This window comes from Nycticebus coucang, chromosome 16 (genome assembly GCF_027406575.1).
Source record: "Nycticebus coucang isolate mNycCou1 chromosome 16, mNycCou1.pri, whole genome shotgun sequence".
Classification (NCBI taxonomy): Eukaryota; Metazoa; Chordata; class Mammalia; order Primates; family Lorisidae; genus Nycticebus; species Nycticebus coucang.
This window is the reverse complement of record NC_069795.1, coordinates 34,990,135-35,014,143: the sequence shown is the minus strand read 5'-3', so window position 1 is coordinate 35,014,143 and position 24,009 is coordinate 34,990,135. Positions and strand designations below refer to the sequence as shown.

Sequence of the window (24,009 nt, the reverse complement as noted above, 5' to 3'; positions counted from 1 at the left end):
GCAAAATTAACCCCTACGAAGAGAGTCAGCCTGTCTCTCATAAGCCTCATAAAGCTTTCAAGCCAGGAATTGACTTCTCTCTGGCTATGAAAGTTGTAGATGGGATCTTCTGAGAAGGCTGTTTAATGTGGCCTCCTTCAGCAAGTATCTCAGTTGGATTTTCTAAACAATTTGCTGCAGCTTCTCCATTAGCACTTGCTGCTTCACCTCGCAGTTTATGTTATGAAATAGCCTCATTCCTTAAACCTCACAAACAAAAGTCTTCTAGCATCAGAGTTTTCTTATGACGCTTCAGAGATTAAAGAGAGTCAGCACCTTGCTTTGAAATAGGTTTTGCTGAAGGGCGTGTTGTGGATGGTTTGAACTTCTCTCCAGACCACTAACACTTCTTCGTATCAGCACGAGGGCTGGTTCGCTTTCTCATTTACGTGTTCATGAAGTAGCACTTCTAATTTCCTTTAAGAACTTTTCTTTTGCATTCACAAAATGCCTAACTATTTGGCTAGAAAAGCCAAGCTTTCATATCTCAACTTTTGACATACCTTCCCCACTAACCTTGATCATTTCTATCTTCTTCTTTTACTTCTTTTTTTGTTTGTTTGTTTTTTTTGTTTTTTGAGACAGTCTCTTTCTGTTGTTCCGACTAGAATTCTGTGGCATCATAGCTCACAGCAACCTCAAATTCTTGGGCTCGGGTGATCCTCTTTCCTCAGTCTCCCAAGTAGCTGGCACTATAGGTGCCTTCTGTAATCAGTTCTACTTTTTGATTTAAGGGAGAGATGTGTGACTGTTCATTTGAACACTTAGAGGCCATTGTTGGGTTAATCATTAGCCTAATTTCCATATCATTGTGTCTCTTGGAATAGAGAAACCCAAGAATAGAGAGAGAGATGGAATAAGAGCTGATCAGTGGAGCAGTTAACACACTTCACATTCATCAATTACATTGGCCTTCTTACATGGGTGTGATTTGTGGCACCCCCAAACAATTATAGTAGTAATGACAGAGATGATCACAGATAATCATAATATATAATAATAACATAGAAAATATAGGGTGGCGCCTGTGACTCTGTGAGTAGGGCACCAGCCCCATATACTGAGGGTGGCAGGTTCAAACCCGACCCTAGCCAAACTGCAACAAACAATAGCCAGGTGTTGTGGCAGGCGCCTATAGTCCCAGCTACTTGGGAGGCTGAGGCACCTAAGCCCAAGAGCTGGAGGTTGCTGTGAGCTGTGACGCAATGGCACTCTATCAAGGGCGATAAAATGAGATTCTGTCTCTAAAAAACAAAACAAAAGAAAACATAGACAATATAATAATTAAGAATAACATATGAATATATAATAATAATGAAAAATGTGAAGTGTTATAAGAATTACCAAAATGTGACACAGAGACACAAAGTGAGCACATGCGTTTGGAAAACGGCCCCAGTAGATTTGCTTGGTGCGGGATTGCCACAAACATTCAATTTGTAAAAAAACACCGCAATACCTGCAACGTTCAATACGGCAAAGCACAATGAAAAATTTATGCCTTCACAGTGATAAAATTGGCCTGAAACATTTCACGTCTAACCTTTCCTTTTAATGTAGTTATTTATATAATTCATCTAAAATAGATCGTTTTCTTCTATTTAAAAAATAATTGTATTTGTCACCTTAATATCGGATGCCAGTGTTTTTTATATAACATTCTGTGTCTAAACTAAATTTCTAATGTGAATGTTAAATTACTTTTTTCTTCTGGGTATCAGTAGAAAGCAGCCTTTTTCAATGAATATCTCCTGCCTGACATAAAGCTGGTTAAATCTTGTGTAAGTGAAATACGATTTGCATTTCTGACATTTTGGGGTAAGCTATTCTAATTCAGAATCTCACAGTATCAGGTTAAATGATTAGTGTTTTATATGTGAAAATGTTACTCGCATACCAAAAAATGTTTTCTAAAATTAGGGCATGAGTAATTACTGGATCGCTATAATTATTTAAGGGCTCCTAAGCATTTATGGATATTACAACTGAAAAAAGAGTTTCCACTTCTCCCCCCAAAAGAGAAAATTTTAGAGACTTAAACAATGTGCTCTTAGAAGCACGTGGCTTCAGTTATAATCATGTATAAGAACATCTCTAGTTCTATTATGTGGTTTTACTTGGCCTAATGTTTGTAAAACCCTCCATTCTTAATTTGTGAAATTAGTTGTGGGTTTTCTTTTGTAGTTGTGTGGTATCACCTATTGAATAAGGAAAGTGTTCAGAAATTACCAAGTAAAATTATTAAATTAACATATTACTTAATGAAGGGTAATCATATTACCTATCTTATATCGGCAGACAAGCATTTTAGTTCAGGAATATTAATTGAAAAAGAAAATTTTACTTGCTTATAAAATTGTAAACATTCCCATTATTGTTTTTTTGCTCTCATGACTTCTTTATTATTTAGGGAGAGAGAACCAGTGTTTACTTTATAGACTTCTCTGTCAACATTTGCCCTTTTTGCCCAGCTAAAGAAAACAAAAGAAAAATAATTTTCTATGTCAATAGCATTTTTCCCCTAATCCTAAAACATTATTTTCTTCAGTTTGTTGTCTTACCTGGCATTTTTGTCTTCCAAGGGCTCATGTAACTTGTATGGCCTTCAGAAGTCATAAGAATGTGCTGTTGTAATATATGTGAACATAGAGAAATTTGCTCTCGTGGCTAGGAAAGTGATTAGGATGATGAGCTCTAGAATGAGATCATCTCAGGGTCCAAGTTCCATCTCTACCCTGTGTTTGGGTCGTGAAAGTAACCTCTTCGTTCCTCAGTTTCTTCATTTCTATCCACACTCCACTTCATCTCAATACCTACTCCTAGAATTTTTGTCAGAATTAAATGAGTTAATGCGAGTGAAAGGTCTAGCAACAAAGCTGCCCATGTATTGTGGGCTCAGCAAGTGTTAGCTTTTGTTATCATTACTATAATTATCAATATTCTTAAAGTATACTAGAAATTTGATAATAAAAGGAAGGAAATAAAAGGACATTAGAAGTAGCTGCCAATCCTCTGTTTGCATTTCCTTGTCCTACTTCTTTTTTCATGTCGTAGTCCCTATTTCACCACCACACAATGATTCCTTTCAAAGTGTCTTCATAGAATTAAAAGTCTTCTGCTCCTTGCCAAATCCCTTCCTCACTCTTTATTTATTTATTTAATTTTTTATTAAGTCATATACACATATCATGCATCCATTTATGCATATGTGGGGTACAATGTGTTGATTTTTTTATACACTCTGACGTGCTCACATCAAACCAATCAATATAGCTTTTGCCTCATTTACTTGATTATTGTGTTAAGACATTTATGTTCCACACCTGACAGATTTGACCTGTACCCTTACAATATACTCCATAGGTGTGGTCCCGCCTTTTACCCTCCCTCTATCAAACTTACCCTCTCCCCTCCCTTCCCACTCCGTTTCTCTCCATCCTGGGGTATAGTGGTGTTGTACCTTTCATAAGAAAGTGTGAGTAAATATAAGTTGGTTTCATAGAAGTACTGAGTACATTGGATACTTTTTCCTCCATTCTTGAGATATTTTACTCAGGTGAATACATTCCAGGTCCCTCCGTGTAAACGTGGAGAGGTAAAGTCTCCATCTTTTTTAAGGCTGCATAGTATTCCGAGGTATACAGATACCACAATTTTTTAATCCATTCATGGGTCAATGGGCACTTGGGCTTATTCCATGACTTGGCTATTACAAATTGAGCTGAAATGCATAATCTGGCTCAAATATCTTTTTTTCAAAGTGATTTTTGGTCTTTTGGATATACTTCTAGTAGAGGAATTGCAGGATCCAATGGCAGGTCATGCCTTCCTCACTTTTGTACTATTTCCTTTCCTTTCCTTGATTTCCTTTGCTTTCCACCCATTCTTTGTGTTACCTTTGTTTTTTTCAGATCTAAACCAAATCATTTATTCTCCTTCCTTGTACTCTTCCTTTGAAAAATCCATAGATTCTCATAGCTTCATCTATGAGCTCTACGAAGATGTTTACTAATCACCCCTCCTACCTTGTGCAATTTTGTGATGTTTAATGATTTTAGACAATACTGGGCAACACAGAATCATAGATTTTTTGAACAGCAAAGAACTCTAGAATAACATGGTCCAGCCCTTTCAAATTAAATAACATTACTTGGTTTAGGAGATCTGTAAGCTTGTTGTAGAAGATTATTTCAGACTTAGTAACCAAAAGTTAAATTTGCATAACACTTCACAGTGTATGCTTTTATTTACATTAAACCATGTGATCCTCCCATCATGCTGGTCAGACAAATTTTTTTTTTTTTTTTTTTTTTTGCAGTTTTTGGCTGGGGCTGGGTTTGAACCCGCCACCTCCAGTATATGGGGCCAGCACCCTACTCTTTTGAGCCACAGGCGCAGCCGCAGACAAATATTTTTACCTTCAATCTACATAATAGGATCAGAAAGAATTATAACTTTCACAAGGTCATATTCCTAGTAAATAAATGTGATTTAAATCTTGTTTCTCTAACTTTTGTGTAGTTTTGCATTTGGGAACCAGATAGCTCATCTTTTAGCTACCCCATAGAAATGCCATAAAAATACGTGAAGTGTGTCTCACTAATTAGAATTATCATTTAATTTTTTTCTACTTATATTTGTAGAAGTTAACGGTGCCTCTGACTAAATGTTGGGGTTTTTTGCACTGTTATTATCATCCTAATTTCTGACACTCAGAAGGAGGGATCAATGTAAGTAGAAACATTTTTCAGCCTTATTGAAATTTGCATACATTGTTTATATTCAATGTGTGCAATGTGACGTTTGATAGGCATTGTGAAAATTTTATTACAATCAAGTTAACTAACATATCCATCAGTTCACCTAGTTACCAGTTTTTGTGGAGTTAGAACACTGAAGATCAACTCTCTTAGCAAATTTCAAATATATAGTAGATTGTTATTAACTACAGTCACTATGTTGTACGTTACATTTCTGGAACTTATTCATTTTACAAATAAAAGTTTGTGCCCTTTGACTAAAAGCCTCCTGTTTCCTCTCTCCCAACCCATGACAATCATCGTTCTACTGTCTGTTTCTATGAGTCCAACTTGTTTAGATTCCATGTATAAGTCAGGTCATACAGTATTTGTTTTTCTGTGTGTCGGCTTATTTCACTTAGCATAATGTCTTCCAGGTTCATCAGTATTATTACAGAATAGCTGAGTGGATGTAAAAAGACCAACTATATCCTGTCTACAAGAAACTATCTTTAACTTCACTTACTTGTAAAGAAACAGGTAGGCTAAAAGTGAAGGGATGGAATAAGATACTCCATACAAATGGAAATCAGTAGAGAGCAGAAATAACCTGTCAGCTCTACTATTTCCTTGTAGGATTCTTTAACACTTCTACCTGGTCAAATTAAACCAGTATGGTTGTTTTAAACAATCAAAACTAACGTATAAATTTGTTATACCCCTGAAAAATATATGTATTAGCAATCACAAGGGTGTATTTGTGCATGCATGTGTGTTTAAAACTCTCTTACTCATGTTTTGGAATGTGTATAGAAAAAGGTTTAATTTGAATCTTCCTACTCACAATAATAAATCTGATATAGTGTTTGGGCTGTGTTCTCAGAAGTGCTCAGGAATGACTACAGTGAGGATGCATCTGGGTGTGTTTGCACGCGCGCACACACACACACACACACACCTACAAACTTTATAATTTTTTATAGGACATAATCTCTACGCATTTGGCTTTCTAAAGCACTGAGTGAGACCCATACTAATATGATTTTCTATGCAGTCTTACAAATCAAAAAAGAGGAAGATACCTTAACTATGTGTGACCCCACGTAAGTTATGACTTCAGATAAACAAAAAAAGATGTTTCTACTGCCACAGCTAAAATAATCAGCTGTCCAATTTTTAAGTAAATTAATGTTTATGCTCTTTATCTGGAAGATGGCAGCAGAGTATTGTAAAAGATTATAACTGGGCGGCACCTGTGGCTCAATGGAGTAGGGCGCCGCCCCATATGCAGGAGGTGGCAAGTTCAAACCCAGCCCTGGCCAAAAACTGCAAAAAAAAAAAAAAAAAAAAGATTATAACTAAGTCCACGTGCCAGCCCTGCAAAATTATTATATATATGATTTTGACAAGCTATCTGATGTTTGTTCTTAAATTTACTCATTGTGTAGAAAAGGATAACCAGTCAAGTAGGTAATGATGGTCTCACTCAGTGCTGACGTTACTAAACTTATAATCATTTTCCATATCAACTAAGAATTATATAAAATATCTATCTCCAAGACGCATACCAATCAAAATTATTGAGAATTAATTGCCTTAAACTAACATGTGTTTATTTTACTATAGTGAGTTATCTAAAATGAAGGACATTTTTCTTTTACAGATACCATATTATAAATCTACTTACTTACAAAAGATATGAAAGCTTTTAAAATGTCTAAGTTAAACATCATAGATAATGAAATGGTAACATAGTTGAAGTTAAATTTGAACAGATTTAAAATGTTAACTCTATAAAAACAGAGGAGGATAACCAAGGTTGGTCTTTTGTGACCAAAGTAGTATTAAGTTAATTTTTAAAGGTAAACCAAAACATGTCCAGATTAAAAATCGAACCTCAGGTAAAAAACTACAGTGCACTCAATGAAGACGTCAATCTGGATCCTAGGTGGCAAAGGAAGAAGACACAGACATCTTTTCTACAGATTGTCTTTTAATGAAGAGACATGAAGTATAATATTTATGTGCATAGAGTATTAAAAATTGATAATGCTATGGTGAATAAGCAGGGAAACTGTGGGGAGGTATTTAATTTCCAGTTAGGGTGTAGTCAGGATATACTTCACCCAAAAGACTCTCAATATTTCTAAGAAGTTGAAAAAGGAAAAGCCCTTTAAATTAAAAATAGCATCTCATCCTCAAAGAGTTCTATTTACTGTCTGATTAAATTTTAATGTTAAAATTGTAAAATAACAGGAAAAGTGTTAGATTACAGTGAGAACAAAGACAGAGGGAGCCGGGAATAGGAATGAAGATCACAGGGAAGAGGCCGAGTTGAGTACAAAAAAATAACATACAGAATTAGTAGATCCACTTTTACATTTTCCATCTCTCAAGACAGCAGTTTAACTGGGTCAAGGTCTATTATGATAATAGCCACAAAAGCTAATAGTTGGAGCATTTTCCCCAGTGCTAGACACTGTCTGAAGCACTCAGTAAGGATTGTTTCAGTTCATCCCCTCATCAGCCCTCTGCTGTATTGCCTCTGTTTACAAATAAGAGACTGAGACTTAAGTAATTTGCTCAGAGGCACACAGCTAATTGGCAGAACTGGAGGCACCCACCATATTTCATTGTTTTAGGATGCTGTCTCTCTCTCTTTTTATTTTTTTTGTAAACAGAGGATGCTGTCTCTTATCCCTGTCTGTTCACAATGACTCAGGTGATGATTCCTTCCTACTTATAATTGTCTTTATTTTTCAGTGACTTTCAAGTTTCCCTTCCATTTCAATATATTGCATTGTTAAAGGCTGTCCTCAGATTCATTTTGTTTGGTGGAAAGTGTTTCTTTATAGCTCATATCAAAATTACTTTGAGTTCAAAAGCACCATATTTTTTTTCAATGTTGAGTCTGTGTGGTTTAAACTCATTTTGATAACAAAGTATGGGGTTAAAAGGTGAATTAAAATCTGTTATATGTTTTTTCTTTTATAGTTCTAAATAATTGCTACTGCTTCATCAGATAATTGAATTTATAAGTTCTTTGAATAATCCTAATGACACAGACAAAGAGCAACAGTTTTAGGGGGAGGTTAGTGTAGAAGTCTGGGTATATTTTCTATTTTCTTCTTTCTTGAGCTATTAAAAAACAATGACATTTTTTAGTAAAGTTATATAATCTTCTAGGATTAAACAAAATTTCCTAAGTAGGTTAGCCAGAAGTATTCTGTAAAGTGTTTAGAATAATTTTTCTATTTGCATAGAGAAATATATGGCACTCACTATTTTGTATTATCACTTGATTTGCTATTTACTGATGTGTGTCATTAAGCATGCTTAAGAATAAACTAATAATTTGCATGAAAATACATTTCAAAAAGCATGGAAATCTATTAATTAACCCAGTAGATAATGACATTTGCGCCCCTTATCCTTTCCACTTATTAAATCACTACTTTGCATTTTGTAATTTCTAAAGATTTTTGTCCAAGGAAGAAAACTTGCAGGGATTGGAGTTTATTTTGTGTTCCAAAGTCAGAAACCTTTTGTTGATGACATGAGTGCATCCTAGACTACAATAGTCCTTTTTGCACTTCAATTAAAATGTGTGGTTGCCATTTGAACTTTTAAAATTCATAAATGTGGATGCATATGTAGCTCATTCATGAAGATCTTGCTTTGATTCAAGGACATCAAAATTTTAATGTGAACTAATAAGAGTAAAAATAAACATATCTTGGCCAGGTGTTGTGGCTCATGCCTAGAATCCTAGCACTTTCAGGCATGGAAGGATCACTTGAGGCCAGAAATTCAAGACCAGCCTCAGCAAGAGTGAGACCCTGACTCAGCAAAAAATAGAAAAAGTATCTGGCCATAATGGCAGGTGCCTATAGACCCAGCTACTTGGGAGGCTGAGGCAGAAGAATCATGTAAGCCTAGGGGTTTGAGGTTGCCATGAGCTATGACACCATTACACTCCAGCCCTAGCAACAGAGACTCTGTCTCCAAAAAAATATGTATGTATGTGCATACACACACACACACACGTATACATCCATATGTGTATATATGTGAATATGAATACATACATACACATACGAAAGAGTCCTTGTAAAGAGAAATTGCATTTGGCATTTATTACATTTTAAAATTTGCTTTGACTACATTCTATGGTAATTCTTCTATCACTTTTACATTATTCTTTTTTTTATTTTATTTAAAAATACAGGAGTATTTTTTAAACTGAAGTCAAGAAGAGAAAAAATTAAATGGATATCTTCAATCCAAAGTACTATAATCATAAATGTCATATTGCTGTAATTTGTTTTGAAAAATAATGAAAATATCTTTACTGTGATATCTAGTGATGAATTTCTAAGTTCAGTTGTATATTCTAGGTCACAGAAGTAAAGATAGAAATGCCTACATCACACACACACACACAGTCCTCCCACACACTAACAGACATATTCACTGATAAAATACATAGCGACACATCACAAGTCTTTGCTACTCTTGCATTTGGAGGGAGACCAAAGAGAGCAACTAAAAGTTGTAATTTAGGGCCTTTTCTGTGATTCAGGACAATAAACTAGGCATAATTTCGCTGTGTTTATAAAATGAAGGGGCAGATTTATTTGAGATCTGATGCAGCTATAATCTTAGGTTTTGTGGATCATAGCTGGCAATAAATAAAATTCAATACAGGACACATAAAAGGGAAGGATTATGCTAGAACACTGTGGCAAGCCTTGTGCAAGATAGTTATCTTGATACTGATAAAATTATAAAACTCCCCCTTTTTCCAGCAACTGTTCTTACCCAATGAGATGTTTGTTCATACTTACTTCGATTAGAATATTCTTAGAATTTCATAATTTAATGTTTTCTGCTTTTGGTCTATATTATCTCTCTTAGGATCACTCAGCACCTCGAAGTTATCAAAGTCATGATGATTACTGAATGAGTTGATTAAAGAACTATACATAAAAATAACATTAATTTATATTCTAAGATGTATTTTTTCACATTTTAGCATGTTCTACAATTGGGATATGTCTGGTATGATAGTGGGATTTTTTTCTCTTTATTAGGCATATATAAAATAAGTAACTCATCTTACAATTGATGAATCTTAGATTTCAAGATATGTGATAGCTTACCAGCTTTGCTGTCTTTTTTTTTTTGTTTAGCTCATTAGCATTCTTTTTTTTTATTAATATTAAATCATAGCCGTGTACATTAATGCGATCATGGGGCACCATACATTGGTTTTATAAACATTTTGACACATTTTCATCACACTGGTTAACATAGCCTTCCTGGCATTTTCTTAGTTAGTGTGTTAAGACATTTATATTCTACATTTACTAAGTTTCACATGTACCCTTGTAAGATGCACTGCAGGTGTAGTCCCACCAATCACCCTCCCTCCGCCCATCCTCCCCCCTCCTTCCTCTCCCTCTCCCCATTCCCCATATTCTTAGGTTATAACTGGGTTATAGCTTTCATATGAAAGCCAAAAATTAGTTTCATAGTAGGGCTGAGTACATTGGATACTTTATCTTCCATTCTTGAGATACTTTACTAAGACGAATATGTTCCAGCTTCATCCATGTAAACATGAACAAGGTAAAGTTTCCATCTTTCTTTAAGGCTGCATAATATTCCATGGTGTACATATACCACAGTTTATTAATCCATTCATGGATTGATGGGCACTTGGGCTTTTTCCGTGACTTAGCAATTGTGAATTGGGCTGCAGTAAACATTCTGGTGCAAATATCTTTGTTGTAATGTGAGTTTTGGTCTTCTGGGTATATACCTAGTAGAAGAATTACAGGATTGAATGGCAGGTCTATTTTTAGATCTCTAAGTGTTCTCCAAACATCTTTCCAAAAGGAATATATTAATTTGCATTCCCACCAGCAGTGCAGAAGTGTTCCCTTTTCTCCAAATCCACACCACCATCTCTGTTCTTGGGATTTTATGATATGGGATAATCTTGTGATATGAGATAGGTGGTATCTCAAGGTAGTTTTGATTTGCATTTCTCTTATGATTAAAGATGATGAGCATTTTTTTCATATGTCTGCAGGCCATGTGCCTGTCTTCTTCAGAGAAGTTTCTCTTCAAGTCCCTTGCCCAGCCTGCGATGGGATCACTTGTTCTTCTCTTACTTATACATTTGAGTTCTCTGTGGATACTGGTTGTTAAACCTTTATCAGAGACATAACCTGCAAATATCTTCTCCCATTCTGAGAGCTGTCTGCTTGCTTTACTTACTGTGTTCTTGGCTGTGCAAAAGCTTTTTAGTTTGATCAGGTCCCAGTAGTGTATTTTTGAAGCTGCTTCAATTGCCCGGGGGATCCTCTTCATAAAATACTCGCCCAGACTGATTTTTTCAAGGGTTTTCCCTGCACTCTCTTCTATTCTTCTAGTATTTCATAGTCTCATGTCTTAAGTTTAAATCTTTAATCCAGTGAGAGTCTATCTTAGTTAATGGTGAAAGGTGTGGGTCCAGATTCAGTCTTCTACAGGTTGCCAGCCAGTTCGATTAAAACAGCATGGTACTGGCACAAAAACAGAGAAGTAGATGTCCGGAACAGAATAGAGAACCAAGAGATGAATCCAGCTACTTACCGTTATCTGATCTTTGACAAGCCAGTTAAAAACATTCAGTGGGGAAAAGATTCCCTATTTAACAGCTTTGCTGTCTTTATGGTCAACTAGTCATTGGAAAACCCTTCTTTTTGTCACTCAATTTGAAAACTCAAGGGCTGTACCTTACAATAAATTTCTTTAGCTTCATCAGTGGAAGTGAAGTGAGTTTAGTGCAGAATGATATAAATGATAGTACTTCTTACATCAAAATCCTTACACTTTGAACAGACAGTTTATCAAGTGGCTGAGCAAACACAGCAGCCTTTGAAGTATTTGAAGAGCCATTGAATTTAAGAGTCTCCATGCCTTCACAGTTCTTTAATCTTATTAGTGCAGGCCTCCTTCAGAACTTGGCTCTTCTTTGGTTCAAATTTAAGGGCATAGATTATAAAATAACACTTATAACATCTTATCTACTTCAACCTGTTGATAGATCTATCAAATACTTAGGAAGCTCTTGAATTTAAAATAAGAAATCATAATATTATAAAATGCTGTTCAAATTGATAGGGACTTATTTGATCTCCTTTTAAAAAAGATCTCTATTAAAAATTTCTGTCATTCTCTCCCTACTATATATTTTGAAACTGAACAGATAGATTTTTTGGTTTAGTATTTTGTATTAGCCAACAAAAAGATCAAATGAATTGAATAAATAAGAAATGGACTACAGCAAATGTAGTGAAGCTCAAATAGACTCCAAAATGATTGTTAAGAATACCAAGCTTTTAAATTTAATTGTATTAATAAATTAGATGGATAGCACTTTATCTGATTTTCCTATTTTTATTCTTCTCATGCCATCCTCATTCTGGCTTCTTTATGCTTGGAATATCAACTATAGATTTAAATAAGAAACTGCAGATAAATGGTTTTGCCTGATTCTTGGCATAAAATAAATGTCCACATGTAGAGAACAAGATAATCAGATGTACGTCAGATTTGTGTGTACATCCCTTTTCTACTACTTAGATAGTTGTCGTTTGTCTCTGGGTGCAACTTCTCTCCACTTAAATTCCTGCTTCCCCAGATTAAACTTGGGTTTTCTTATTTTGAGTACTATCACTTGTCCATCTAAAATCTCCATCTGTGTATATCTGTTACCACTGTCAGAATTTGCCCCTACTTAATTACCATTGGGCTCTTGTTAGACTCCTGACTGGTCTTTCTGTGTTAGTCTTTCCTCTGTTCCTCATACTTGGCCTGCAACCTCCAGGTACTTTGTTTTGATTTTCATACTTTTTCCCAAGAGTTTTCAATGTTATCATACTTAACTAACAAAGCTTAACAGCCTAGCTTTCAAAACTCGAGAATTGTCAATACTACCTTTTCCCTTTGACTCTCTCTCTCATTACATACTGCTTTTGCTCTATGTGGACATTCATATACATGCCTGATCTCCCTAGAGAGGATGTAAATTGCATGTAAACAAGACCATTTTCTAGTTTTCTTTGTATGTTGTACAGTGCCTTGCACATTATATATACTTAGTAAATGAGTGGGGGAATAAAGATAATTTATTCTACTTGCCTCTAATATAAAAAAGTAATATATTTAATTTGGCCTGTCTTAGTGAATCAGACTTCTGATTCACTTAGTGAATCAGAATTCTGCCTATTAGTTTCAAAGATATATTGGGAACCTATTATGGGAAGGCCCTCTGCTAAATGTAGGGAATTAGCTGTGACAGTAGATAACCTGTTGAGGTTTCCTGCTAAATTTGTTCTATGTGGTATGTAATTGGAAACCTTAAATTGGCTCTCATTTTCAGTGATATGTTCTCTGGTGGAAAAAGGATGATGTAAGAATTTTGGTGCCATGTGGACATATGTACATTTTAATAACCAAAAACATGTACATTCTCTGAAAAAGTATCAGGCTGGGCACTGTGGCATGCCTGTAACCCCAGCTACATAGTTGGCTGAGGCAGGAGGATCACATAGAAAAGGAAAATAAAATAAAGTAAAAAACAACCTACAGAAGGGGAGAAAATATTTGCCAGCTATTCGTCCAACAGGAGATTAATATTCAAAATATGCAAGGTGCTCAAATATCTCAGCAGCAAAAAAGAAAGAAAGATAGAAAGAGAGAGAAAGCAAGCAAGAAAGAAAGAGCAATCCAAGTTAAAAATAGGTAAATGTTCTGAACAAACTTTTTTAAAGAAGACAAAAATGGCCAACAATGTATGAAAAAATAGTCAACATTACTAATCATCATGAAAATTAAAATCAAAACCATAATGAGGTATCATCTCACCCCAGTTAGGGTGGCTATTATCAAAGTCCAAAATAAATAAATAAATAAATAAATAAATAAATAAATAAATAAATAAAGGAATACATAACAAATGCTGGTTAGGATGTGGAAAAAAGGGAACTCTTATACACTGTTGGTGGGAATGTAAACTAGTACAGCCACTATGGAGAACAATATGAAATTTCCTCAAAAAAACTACAAATAGGACTGCCATAATATCTAGCAGTCCCACTACTGGCCTTTTATCCGAAGGAAAGGAATTCAGGATATCAAAGAGACATCTGTATGCCCATGTTTATTGCAGCACCATTCAAATTAGCTAAAGTTTTAGTAGTTCTTTTTATTCCATGGTGTTCTTTTATTTGTTGTGTCTTCAGTTATTTATTTTTATTAGCCATATTTCTACATCAAATATATTGGTGTGCACATGTACACACATTACTGAGTGACTTTAGTATGTTCTTAATACCCAGTAGTCATCACTTGAATCTCAGTCCCTCTCTCTAGCTCTGTCTCTCTCAACACACTCATGTTCTGATTATCAGTTTCAGTTTGAGTTGGAGCAGACTGACCTGGATTGACTAAGATCGGTCACCACTATTAGCAAAAGTTTCTGTGGCATTTCCATTTGCATCTCTGACCCAGACAGAGGTTTTCAAGTGATAAAAATGGTGGATCATTGCCTATAATTCACATGTACTGTTAATGTGATAATTTTTACTGTAATAAAAAAATATACTAATGTTTCTCTGATTAAAGATTTTATCAGAGTAAAGGATACCTTTATTTAGGTAAAGGGGAAAAGGCACTTAAACCTATCTGGATCCCTTCTTAGCCTAGAAGAAACTCACTATTTCTAAGTACCAATGTATATTTGTGAATTTTCATATCAATTACCATTTCTAAATATCTTGAGCATCATAAATTTGAACATAATAATGATTTTTTTCCTATTTTGTTATAAATACAGTAATGCTAACATGCTTAATAACTCACTATGAAAAATCACAAAAATTGACTTTTTAAAATATTTTTTATCCAAAGTTATTTAAATCCACAGATGTGGAACCCATGGATATAGAAGGCTGACTTCATGTATTTAGTAATATATTTAGAGGACACATGGAGATAGCATAGGTATTTTATATTTGAAAGGTCACTACAAACTGAACTTATTCTTTATGATGTTTCTAGTTAGAAAAAGTCCCAAGAAGTCAAATTTCTATTCACTATGGAAAACGATTTCTTGCGAGTGAAACGGCAAGTTCTCTACTCATAGGTATGTTCAGTCCCCAGCTGAATGATCAGTTGATGAGGCATGATAGAAAGACAGGAGCCTAATGGGAGTGTGGAGTAGACAGCCTATAAAGCCCCCTTCAAATATGAGAATCTCTTTTTTTTTTTGTAGAGACAGAGTCTCACTTTATGGCCCTCGGTAGAGTGCCGTGGCCTCACACAGCTCACAGCAACCTCCAACTCCTGGGCTTAAGCGATTCTCTTGCCTCAGCCTCTGGAGTAGCTGGGACTACAGGCGCCCGCCACAACGCCCGGCTATTTTTTGGTTGCAGTTTGGCCGGGGCCGGGTTTGAACCCAACACCCTCGGTATATGGGGCCGGCGCCTTACCGACTGAGCCACAAATATGAGAATCTCTGAAATATTATAGAAAAAATTAATACCTAGCACAAATCATGATTTAACCCTATTCAGAATACCTTTAAGTTGTTCTCTCAGAAAGTATTTTACATTGTCTCATTCAACTGCTGAAACATTGTGAATTCCTTAAGATCTGTACATTCAAGATTGTGCTGGACTCAGATGCGCCAGAATACGGAGGGCACAAGAGACTGGACCACAGCACCGATTTCTTCTCGGAGGCTTTTGAACATAATGGGCGCCCCCACTCTCTTTTGGTAAGTAAAGTTCCTCAGATATTTTCATTCTGTTTTAACCTAATCCTTTATTTTTATAGTGATGTTTTTGCTCAGAGAAACAACTTTTCAAATAAGCAACATGAAAAAAGTGGGGGGAGTGGTAGAGAAAGAGAATTATGCTCCAAAAATAATGTGTGGCATTAGACTAAATTGGGTTTTGGAAAATTAATATGGAAGGATATTTAGGGGACAATCGGGGGGATTTGAATATTAATAGGATTAAAAGCTATTTCTCATAAGTTTAAGGCATAAGTTTAAGGCATTAAAAAGCTATTTCTCAAAAAGAGAGGAAGATAGTTTTGTATTTGTCTTCTAATTATGAACTTTTTTAATCTTCACACAATTCGCATTTCTTCTTTCTCTATAATGTTTTGCAATAAGCAGATTTCTACATTATTGACTATCTAGTGAAGTTTAATTTAAAGCACCTAATACAATAAAAGAAAATATGTCTTTTTTCCTTCATGTAGTAAATTGAAGATTGAATTCATTCTAGTTGTCAGGTTCTCTGGTTTTCTCATATTACTGAGGAAAGTATTATATTATAATACATACCTAATTTTTACATTATAGTGTTGACACTGATCATAGGATGTCGCTTTAGACTACTAGATTTAAGTCTTTTAAAAATCTTTTCAAAGATGTGGAGTTGAAATGACTCTGTAGATTTGGAGGAAATCTTCATTTAGTTTATGGCCATAAAATATGTTGAAGGCCACAGCTACACTGTGTTATCTTTTTTTTGTACTTTTTCTGATTGGCTCCTCTCACTGTCTCTCTTTCTGTCTCAGACCTGCATTTTATTTTATTTATCTTATCTTACTTATCTCATTTTAATTTTTACTGTGGGAGGTATTGCGTTAAGATATGTTTCACATTCCTGACACCAAGAGCTATTTAATAAATGTATGGTTTTACCATACTTGATAAAGCTCCGATTTCAATAAATTATCTCACTTTTCAAAAGTGTCTAAGTCAGATATGAGAATGTGCATGGCATCCCTGGAGCCACCATTTTTCTACTGTGTTCTCACTTCCAGAGTGATGCCAGCACTTAACTTTGTAAGCTGGCATATTATATAAAGAACTGATATGCTAACACCATGACATAAAATAAATGAAAAGACCAGGGATTACAAAAATTGAGTTGTTGGAGTGTAGTCTGTGAGGAAAGTGCAAAGTCCGTAAGAGACTTCGATGTTGCTGTAAATGTATGTCTCTCTATATGCAGGTGTGTGTTAATGATGAGAATGATACAGCTCTATACACACTCCCACACATGCAGAGATTGATATATATATATTGTTTTTTAGGGAAAGGTATCAAAGGGGCTATAAAATTCTTTCTTCGAAGAATTATTGCTATGGTCTGTCAGAATATTCTATTTGGATATGTAAAATAAGATTGATAAAAATAGTTTCAAAAGTGAATAAGAAAATTATATTAAAGTTCTGAAATAAGTAAAAGATTTAGAGGCCCCACGGGTTAAAACAGATGATTCAGCTCACAAAGAGGAATCATGGAGAAGCAGCACCTAATTTATTATAATTATAATAAAACTTGGCCTACGAAACCAATTATAGCCCAAGAAGAAAGGGAAAGGGAAGCGGGAGGGGAGAGGAGGAGAGAATGGGCGGAGGGAGGGTAATTGGTGGGATCACACCTACAGTACATCTTACAAGGGTACATGTGAAACTTACTAAATGTAGACTATAAATGTCTTAACACAATAACTAAGAAAATGCCAGGAAGGCTATGTTAACCAGTTAGATGGAAATTTTTCAAACTGTATATAAAACCAGTACATTGTACCCCATGATTGCATTAATGTACACAGCTATGATTTAATTAAAAAAAAAAAAAACTGGGCTTTAACCCATCGAACTAGACTAAGAGGGTTTGGAAAGATTTTTAGACAGCAAAACAATAAAAGTTGATAATCAGTCAACTTTCCTAAATGTTCGTGGATCCCAACAGGGTTCTATTACGGAGAGAGGACTGTTGGTATGAAAAGATCTCAAAATGTTGTGTCAGAAGGCCTGAGATAAAGCCCTCAGTTTGCCGTTTACTAGCAATGAAAACTTGAGTAACTGAACTTGGTTGTGCCTCAGTTTCCCTTATGTGTAAAATGAGGATTAATAATAGTATCTACCCCATAGCAAGAGATTCTTAGGAAGCATAAACTCATTAATCCATATTGCCAGCTTTGTGGAAACTACAAATCGCTATTGCACATATATTTGAAAGTTCTTATTGTCATGGCTAGTCAATAATTATTTAGTATTTTAAACATGTCAGGATGTGCTTTGAGAACTCACAAGAATATCTTCTCCCAAGTTTGGGGAAACAGTCATCTTCGATGAGGGCTCACCATCTTTGGGAGTGGGCAGAAAATGTCTTGTCCTCCTTTCAGTTCTGCGAGAGCAAAGGTTTCTGTCATAATTAGAGCAAGTCAGCTATTCAGTGCAGCAGCAGTCTGCAGATTACTTTGCAGGCGCTAATTAAATTGATCTTGCAAATATGGAACAAGCAATTCTAAATTAACAGATAGAATGAAGACTATCTCATGAGTCTCAGTAATGCATAGAGGAATACAGCACAGCCAGGACATGAGACGCAGAGAGAGCTTCACCACTTCCTGTGAGAGAATCCCCATCCAGCCGGGGCCATAAAATCAGTATTAGCCCTGTCTGCCCAGGAGCTGTGTCTTGTTTCTGATGGCCACAGGTGCTTCAGGAATTACTCATTTAAATCAATCTTTAGGTTCCAGTTGAAATGAACATGAGCCAGTAAAATCTAGAAAATCCAAGCAAACATGTTTCCTTTGTGCCAGTTACTCTGCAAATAGCCAGAGAAAAAGTCACATATTAATAAATGTACCTGTTACAAGAATGCCTCAGTGTAATTGTAACTCTTCATTAAACTGATTCCCATGTGCTGCGATCCAATCAAGTTGCTTACACATAACTGTCGTGCAGTGGTTCTCACCCCACTTCCAGCCAGATCACTTTTGCCTCCCATACTCCTAGATTAAAGGGGGAGTGGGTAAAGGGAGGACGATGTAACTTTTCCCTCTTCCATGAAATTTCTGCCCATCATAACCAGTACACAGCATTTGCTGAAGCCTAATTTGCAAGCTCAATAATCCAAAGGATCTGCTGAATAAGTGTCAAATCTGCTTTCAAAGATAGCAACAAACAGAGCTCGAAGGAATCTTGAAATAGCCAGGCATGCTGCATCAGCAGGCACCTCTCCAGCACTGTCTTTGGGCACTTGGTCCCTGGCAAGTGTGAAGCCAGGGATAGCTGGACGTGTACTACTGTTGAAATATATTTGCTAAGGTCAGAGTACCTCACAAATGCTGAAAAGCACTTGGGTGCAAATTCCCAGGTCTGCTTTACTAGTGCTGATTGGAAATTCCATTTTAGCAGAATTGTTTCTCTATATTTTGGTTCCTGATACAGGAATTTATATATTAACTTATGTGTTAATCAGTACACTAGAGACAGGACTTCCTTTGTTTTCTCCCTGGTTCATAAATTTAAATTCTGTGACACAAATAGGAGGGTAGTCCACCCTTCAAAGCAATTTTGGAACTCTTTTTCTTAAATGTTCATCAGAGCTCTTGTCAAACAGCACACAAAGAGAACAGCACCAGCAAGACACTGCCACATGTTGACACAGCTGTGAGACACTGATATGCCAAGGTTATAAAACTTCCCAAGCTGTTGGCACACCAGCATAAGCACATGGTGGCAAGTTCACAAGCTCAGCTGTCACAACAGCTCTAATGGCCAGTCCAGAAAAATAGTTCCAAAATCACTTTGAAGGGTAGACTGGGTGCTGGCGTTGGAGCATAGCTGCACCAGGAGAGTAAAAGGTGACCATAGTGACGCTCAGCAATGAGGTGTCTAACACTTTTTATAGGATGACTTTGCAAACTGAATTGTCAGACTCTGTATGTTCTTAATGTGATCCTAGTTATAAAATGTTAAAGGCTTAAAGACTAATAAAGGGGATAGCAGATATATTTATCAGGATGTATATTATCTGTAACATACATAATAAATGGTTTCTAGGTACATATACTTAAATATAGATTATATTCACATATATTTAAATATTTAAATCTACATAAATTATGTTAATGTTTATTTTCTTTTGCTGAATGAATCAAAACTATTTTTGAATTAAAGTGAGAATTAAGAGCCAATACTTAGCATTAAATTTTAGGGACCCCAAATTATTCATGTCTGTAGTTGTCTCATCATAAGAGTTAGCTCTGATTATCTTAAGTCCTTGAGTATAATTGGTAGTTATTTCCTAACTACTAAGAAAATGGATTTAAATACTCATAACCCTAATAAAAAAGAAAACTCAAATTCCATAAATAGACATAGTTAAGAAAAATCATTTGCTCGAAGAAATTCTTTTATGTTGCCTATTCTGCAAGGGCTCTAAAGCAACATAAACACATTCTGGTAATTAACACTGCAGCAAAAAAAAAAAAAAATGTAATTACACAATATTCCTATTAATGATATTTTATAATTATCAACTGAAGGGTTTTGAGCTGGTAGTATTAAGAGGTCTCTAAGTGTGACTGGAATTGTATCATAAAGCTGCTCACACAAAAAGACAAGCATCATTTAATGAGAGTTCTTGGAGCAATTTTTATCCATTAAATGCAAAAACAGGAAACTCAACACATATATTGCAAACCTTGACCTTCTTATGACAGTTTTTTAATAACTCACAAATTTACGTTCGATAAAATACCAAAAGATCAAAGAGAATAAGACTTTCCAAATTATCAGTATATAGTTATTATTTATATTCCATTAGTGAAATCATGATGAGGATATGAATCAAACAGAGTAGCTACCACAATTGCATAGGGTGCAAACGTAGATCACTATACCACACACGAAGAGGGCCTATACTGTTTGTCCCTGGCCTGACTTGGACTTATCGGTGTTTTTTTTTGTTTTTTTGTTTTTCTTTCTTTCTTTCTTTCTTTTTTTTTTTTTTTTTTACCAGCATTATAGCATGAAATCCTATCAGAGAAACATTTCAATGTAGAAGGAACTGAGATTCTTTTATCCAGTTCTTAATGCTACTGAGAAGTTTAGATTAGTCTTTTCTTTAGCTTGCTCGTGGCAGAACAATTCAGAACCATCCTAATAATAACCTTCTGTCCCACTGATTAGTTACTGTGATACCCGAAACTATGTACATAGACTAGACCCTTTAATAAATGCAGGGGAAACTCTGTTAGAAGGAGAGATTATTACTAGCATGATTTGTGCCTATTTGGATAAGACAGGAAGAGAGAATGGGTCGAATCCCATTAGCGGTTTCTTTTATTTTTCTTCTTTTGCTTTGGTCTTTCTGTGGCTTCATTATGCAAATACATCATCCTTGGAACTGGAGTTGCCTGGATCCTTGGTACTGGTCCTACATGATCACGGATACCTCCAGCTCACTTTTGATAAACCAATACCATAAGATTTTCCTATCACAGTCAAAGAGACACATTGCATAGAAGGGACCTCATTAGCAGTTATATTCTGATGTAAGACATTAAATACAATGTGTAAATTATAGAGAAACACATTTTGGTGTTGAAATACATGGTTACCATACTTAATGTCTGCAAGAGTGTAAAATTTATCTTTCTGGAAATACTGGATTGCAAGGCAGACCAGGAGACATTGAGCTACACAGTGACTTAGCATTCACAACATTTTTCTTAGATGATTATCACTTCCTAAATCACTGTTACTTTTAATTGAAGAGTAGAAAAAGTATTCTCTAGCCATTATATCCAGAATATAAATTTCTATAAATGCTACCATTTTAAAGTTTTAACTGCAAACTTTAATCTTTGATGCTGAAAGCTGATCCACCTGTATTGGTGTGTCTAATTTTGTTCTAAAAGTAGTGAGAGTTCTTCATTACATAAACCTTAAGGGAAAACATGGTGTTCATTTACAAAGTTGAGATGCATGGGACACACAAGTCTCATCCAATGAAAATCAACCATTTTATTCTTTAATTTTTTTCCCCTAGAACTATGTTTGCTTTGTATCTTTTATTCTGGTTCTGAACTATAAAAGCTTTTTTCATTTTTAACCATAAGTTAAGCTTTCACTTAGAGAAAAAGTAACTGAAAGTAGTAAAACATTAGCAACGTAAGAAAAGAGAGATTGTCACTATGACAAAAATATCTCTACCACTATTTTTACTGCTTGCTTTGTTAACAGTTAAATATGAGATAGTACATAAATAAGCATCAAGCTGTTTACATCCCATCTCAACTTTATAAAAATTTTCAGATGTAATTCTATTCGGAGAATGCCTTGCTAAATATGCACCTGTTGATTTAGTATTATTTCTTTGTCCATTGTTTATTCTTTTATTCCGTCATCACTGACACTTGCTCTTTTCCAGCCACACCTAAGAAAGTTAGAAATAAAAAGGCGAGATATCTGACCTCATAAATCTTACAGTCCAGATAGTAAACTTGAAAAAAATATCACAAGTGTTCAGAAAGAAACAAAAAGCTGCTATGATTGAAAACAAAGCCAACAACCAGTCATGTCTAGGGTGGTCAAGGACAGCTGCTCTCCAAAGCCAGGTGTTTCTCATGGTCCAGGAGATAAGGACCAGCAAGGTCAAGGGTATTCAAGGGAGAAGGCAGACCTTAGGCAAAGGTCCCGAAGAAGGGAAGAGTCTGAAGTATGCAAGGAACTGCAGGTCCGCTATGGCTGGAGCCCAGTGGAGGAGACGCAGGTGCCTGCGCTGAGCAGAGACAGGCAGGAAGGAGCGGAGCCCGGGCTGGGCGGGGAAAGCATGTATTCCAAGCACAATGGCAAACTTTGTCATCAGTTAAAATTAAGGAGGAGCCTAAAATACACTTAGAATCCCTTATATCACGTTTCAGTTTTAGTTTTAATTATACAGGAAAACAAAAAGGAATTACGAATAAAAGTGACGAGACACAGCGAGGTGAGATCTCAGCAGCGCTGTCAGCCTCAGGGCAGTCTCTGTTCACCACCGGAAGGGCCACTGCGATCTGTAAAGAGTTTGCAGCTCTCGGGTGGGGATTGTTCCCAAGAGGCTTCCGCAGCTTTCAGAACTCCAGGAACTGCAGAATTGAGCGTTGTCAGAGCCCATAGAATTGTAAAGATTCAGTTTAGGCAAATGTGACACCATGCCTGGTCCCTTTGACATGAGGACAGCACGTTTGGGGTTTCTTTCCATCGCACTGACATGACTGTGTTGACCCAGGTGTACATTCCGAGCCGAGTGGCCCTCGTCCTTCAGAACGCCGATCTGCCCAACTGAAGAGGCCTGATTTCAGCTCCACTAGACGCAGCTGGGTGTTTCCTTTGCTGGTTCTCGTTGTCACGCGCTGTAACGTGTAAGCTTTCAAAATGCCCTTGCCTGGCCCAGACGTCAAATGTCTGAAATTCAGTAGTGGTATATACAACTGTATTGAGCTTTTCTTAAAGAAGTAGATGGAGGAGAATGTTTAAATTTTTAGGAATCCTAGACCATATTTTCAAGTTATCTTAGCAACTACGATTATCTTAAAAACATTTTAATGTCCAGGCCAGTGGCGTCATCCTTTTAAGTTCCAACCAGAATCATCTGTCACATACGATTATTTCTGTTGAATGTGTACAGTATTTTTTTAAGATGGATATTTGGTGGCCTTATTTGTCCTACTATCTCTTGGTCTAAATTATGAGGAACCAAGATTGTATCTTTTTTTTTTTTTTTTCCAAATTGTGTTTTAAAATACTGTAATAAAAATGTAGTAAAAATATAAACTTAAGAATTATATCAAAGATAATATAAAAGCCATTACCTGTGAACTCATTTTGCATAAGTTTTCTTGTGATTTCTCGTTCACTTAGTATTTTGGTAGATGCTGGTATCTCAGTCTTTCTGAAGGTCTTAAATGGTCATTGTAGCATTTCAGAAATGTCTTTCATTTCAATCAATAAAAGTAAAAATTGAAAAATTGCCTTTGCTAATGTTTATTTGCTGTACTATTATAGAGATTGTTTTGGGATGGATATTAACATGCCTTATCTCTACTCCAGTACTTTCCCCACGTTTAGTCATGTGTACATGTGGACTGGGAAGCATCAAGATAAACATTTTTTTTCTTAAGATATCATTTGTAACTTGAAATTATACTAATATATTCAGATATCTAAGCTACTCTTCAGCTGTAAACCTGAGCACTTTTGAAGCGGAATTAACCCATCTCAACTCAGTGGGAAACTCCTTCATAAAATTGCCCTTCAGTAAATTAAATAGTAGGCTATAGGTCTAAATCATTGATATATAGTTCACTCATAACTA

At 35.6% G+C, this 24,009-nt stretch overlaps 1 protein-coding gene across 1 annotated transcript in view; it reads left to right on the top strand.

The window, feature by feature from the left end:
* GBE1 (1,4-alpha-glucan branching enzyme 1) overlaps positions 1–23,664 on the top strand; it is a 284,024-nt gene extending 260,360 nt beyond the window's left edge. Inside the window, exons 15-16 of the mRNA XM_053564216.1 lie at positions 15,494–15,609; positions 22,924–23,664. Coding sequence (XP_053420191.1) covers positions 15,494–15,609; positions 22,924–22,980 — 173 coding nt within the window. The 3' untranslated portion in view covers positions 22,981–23,664. The remainder of the gene's footprint in view (positions 1–15,493; positions 15,610–22,923) is intronic.
* The last annotated feature ends 345 nt before the right edge of the window (positions 23,665–24,009 follow it).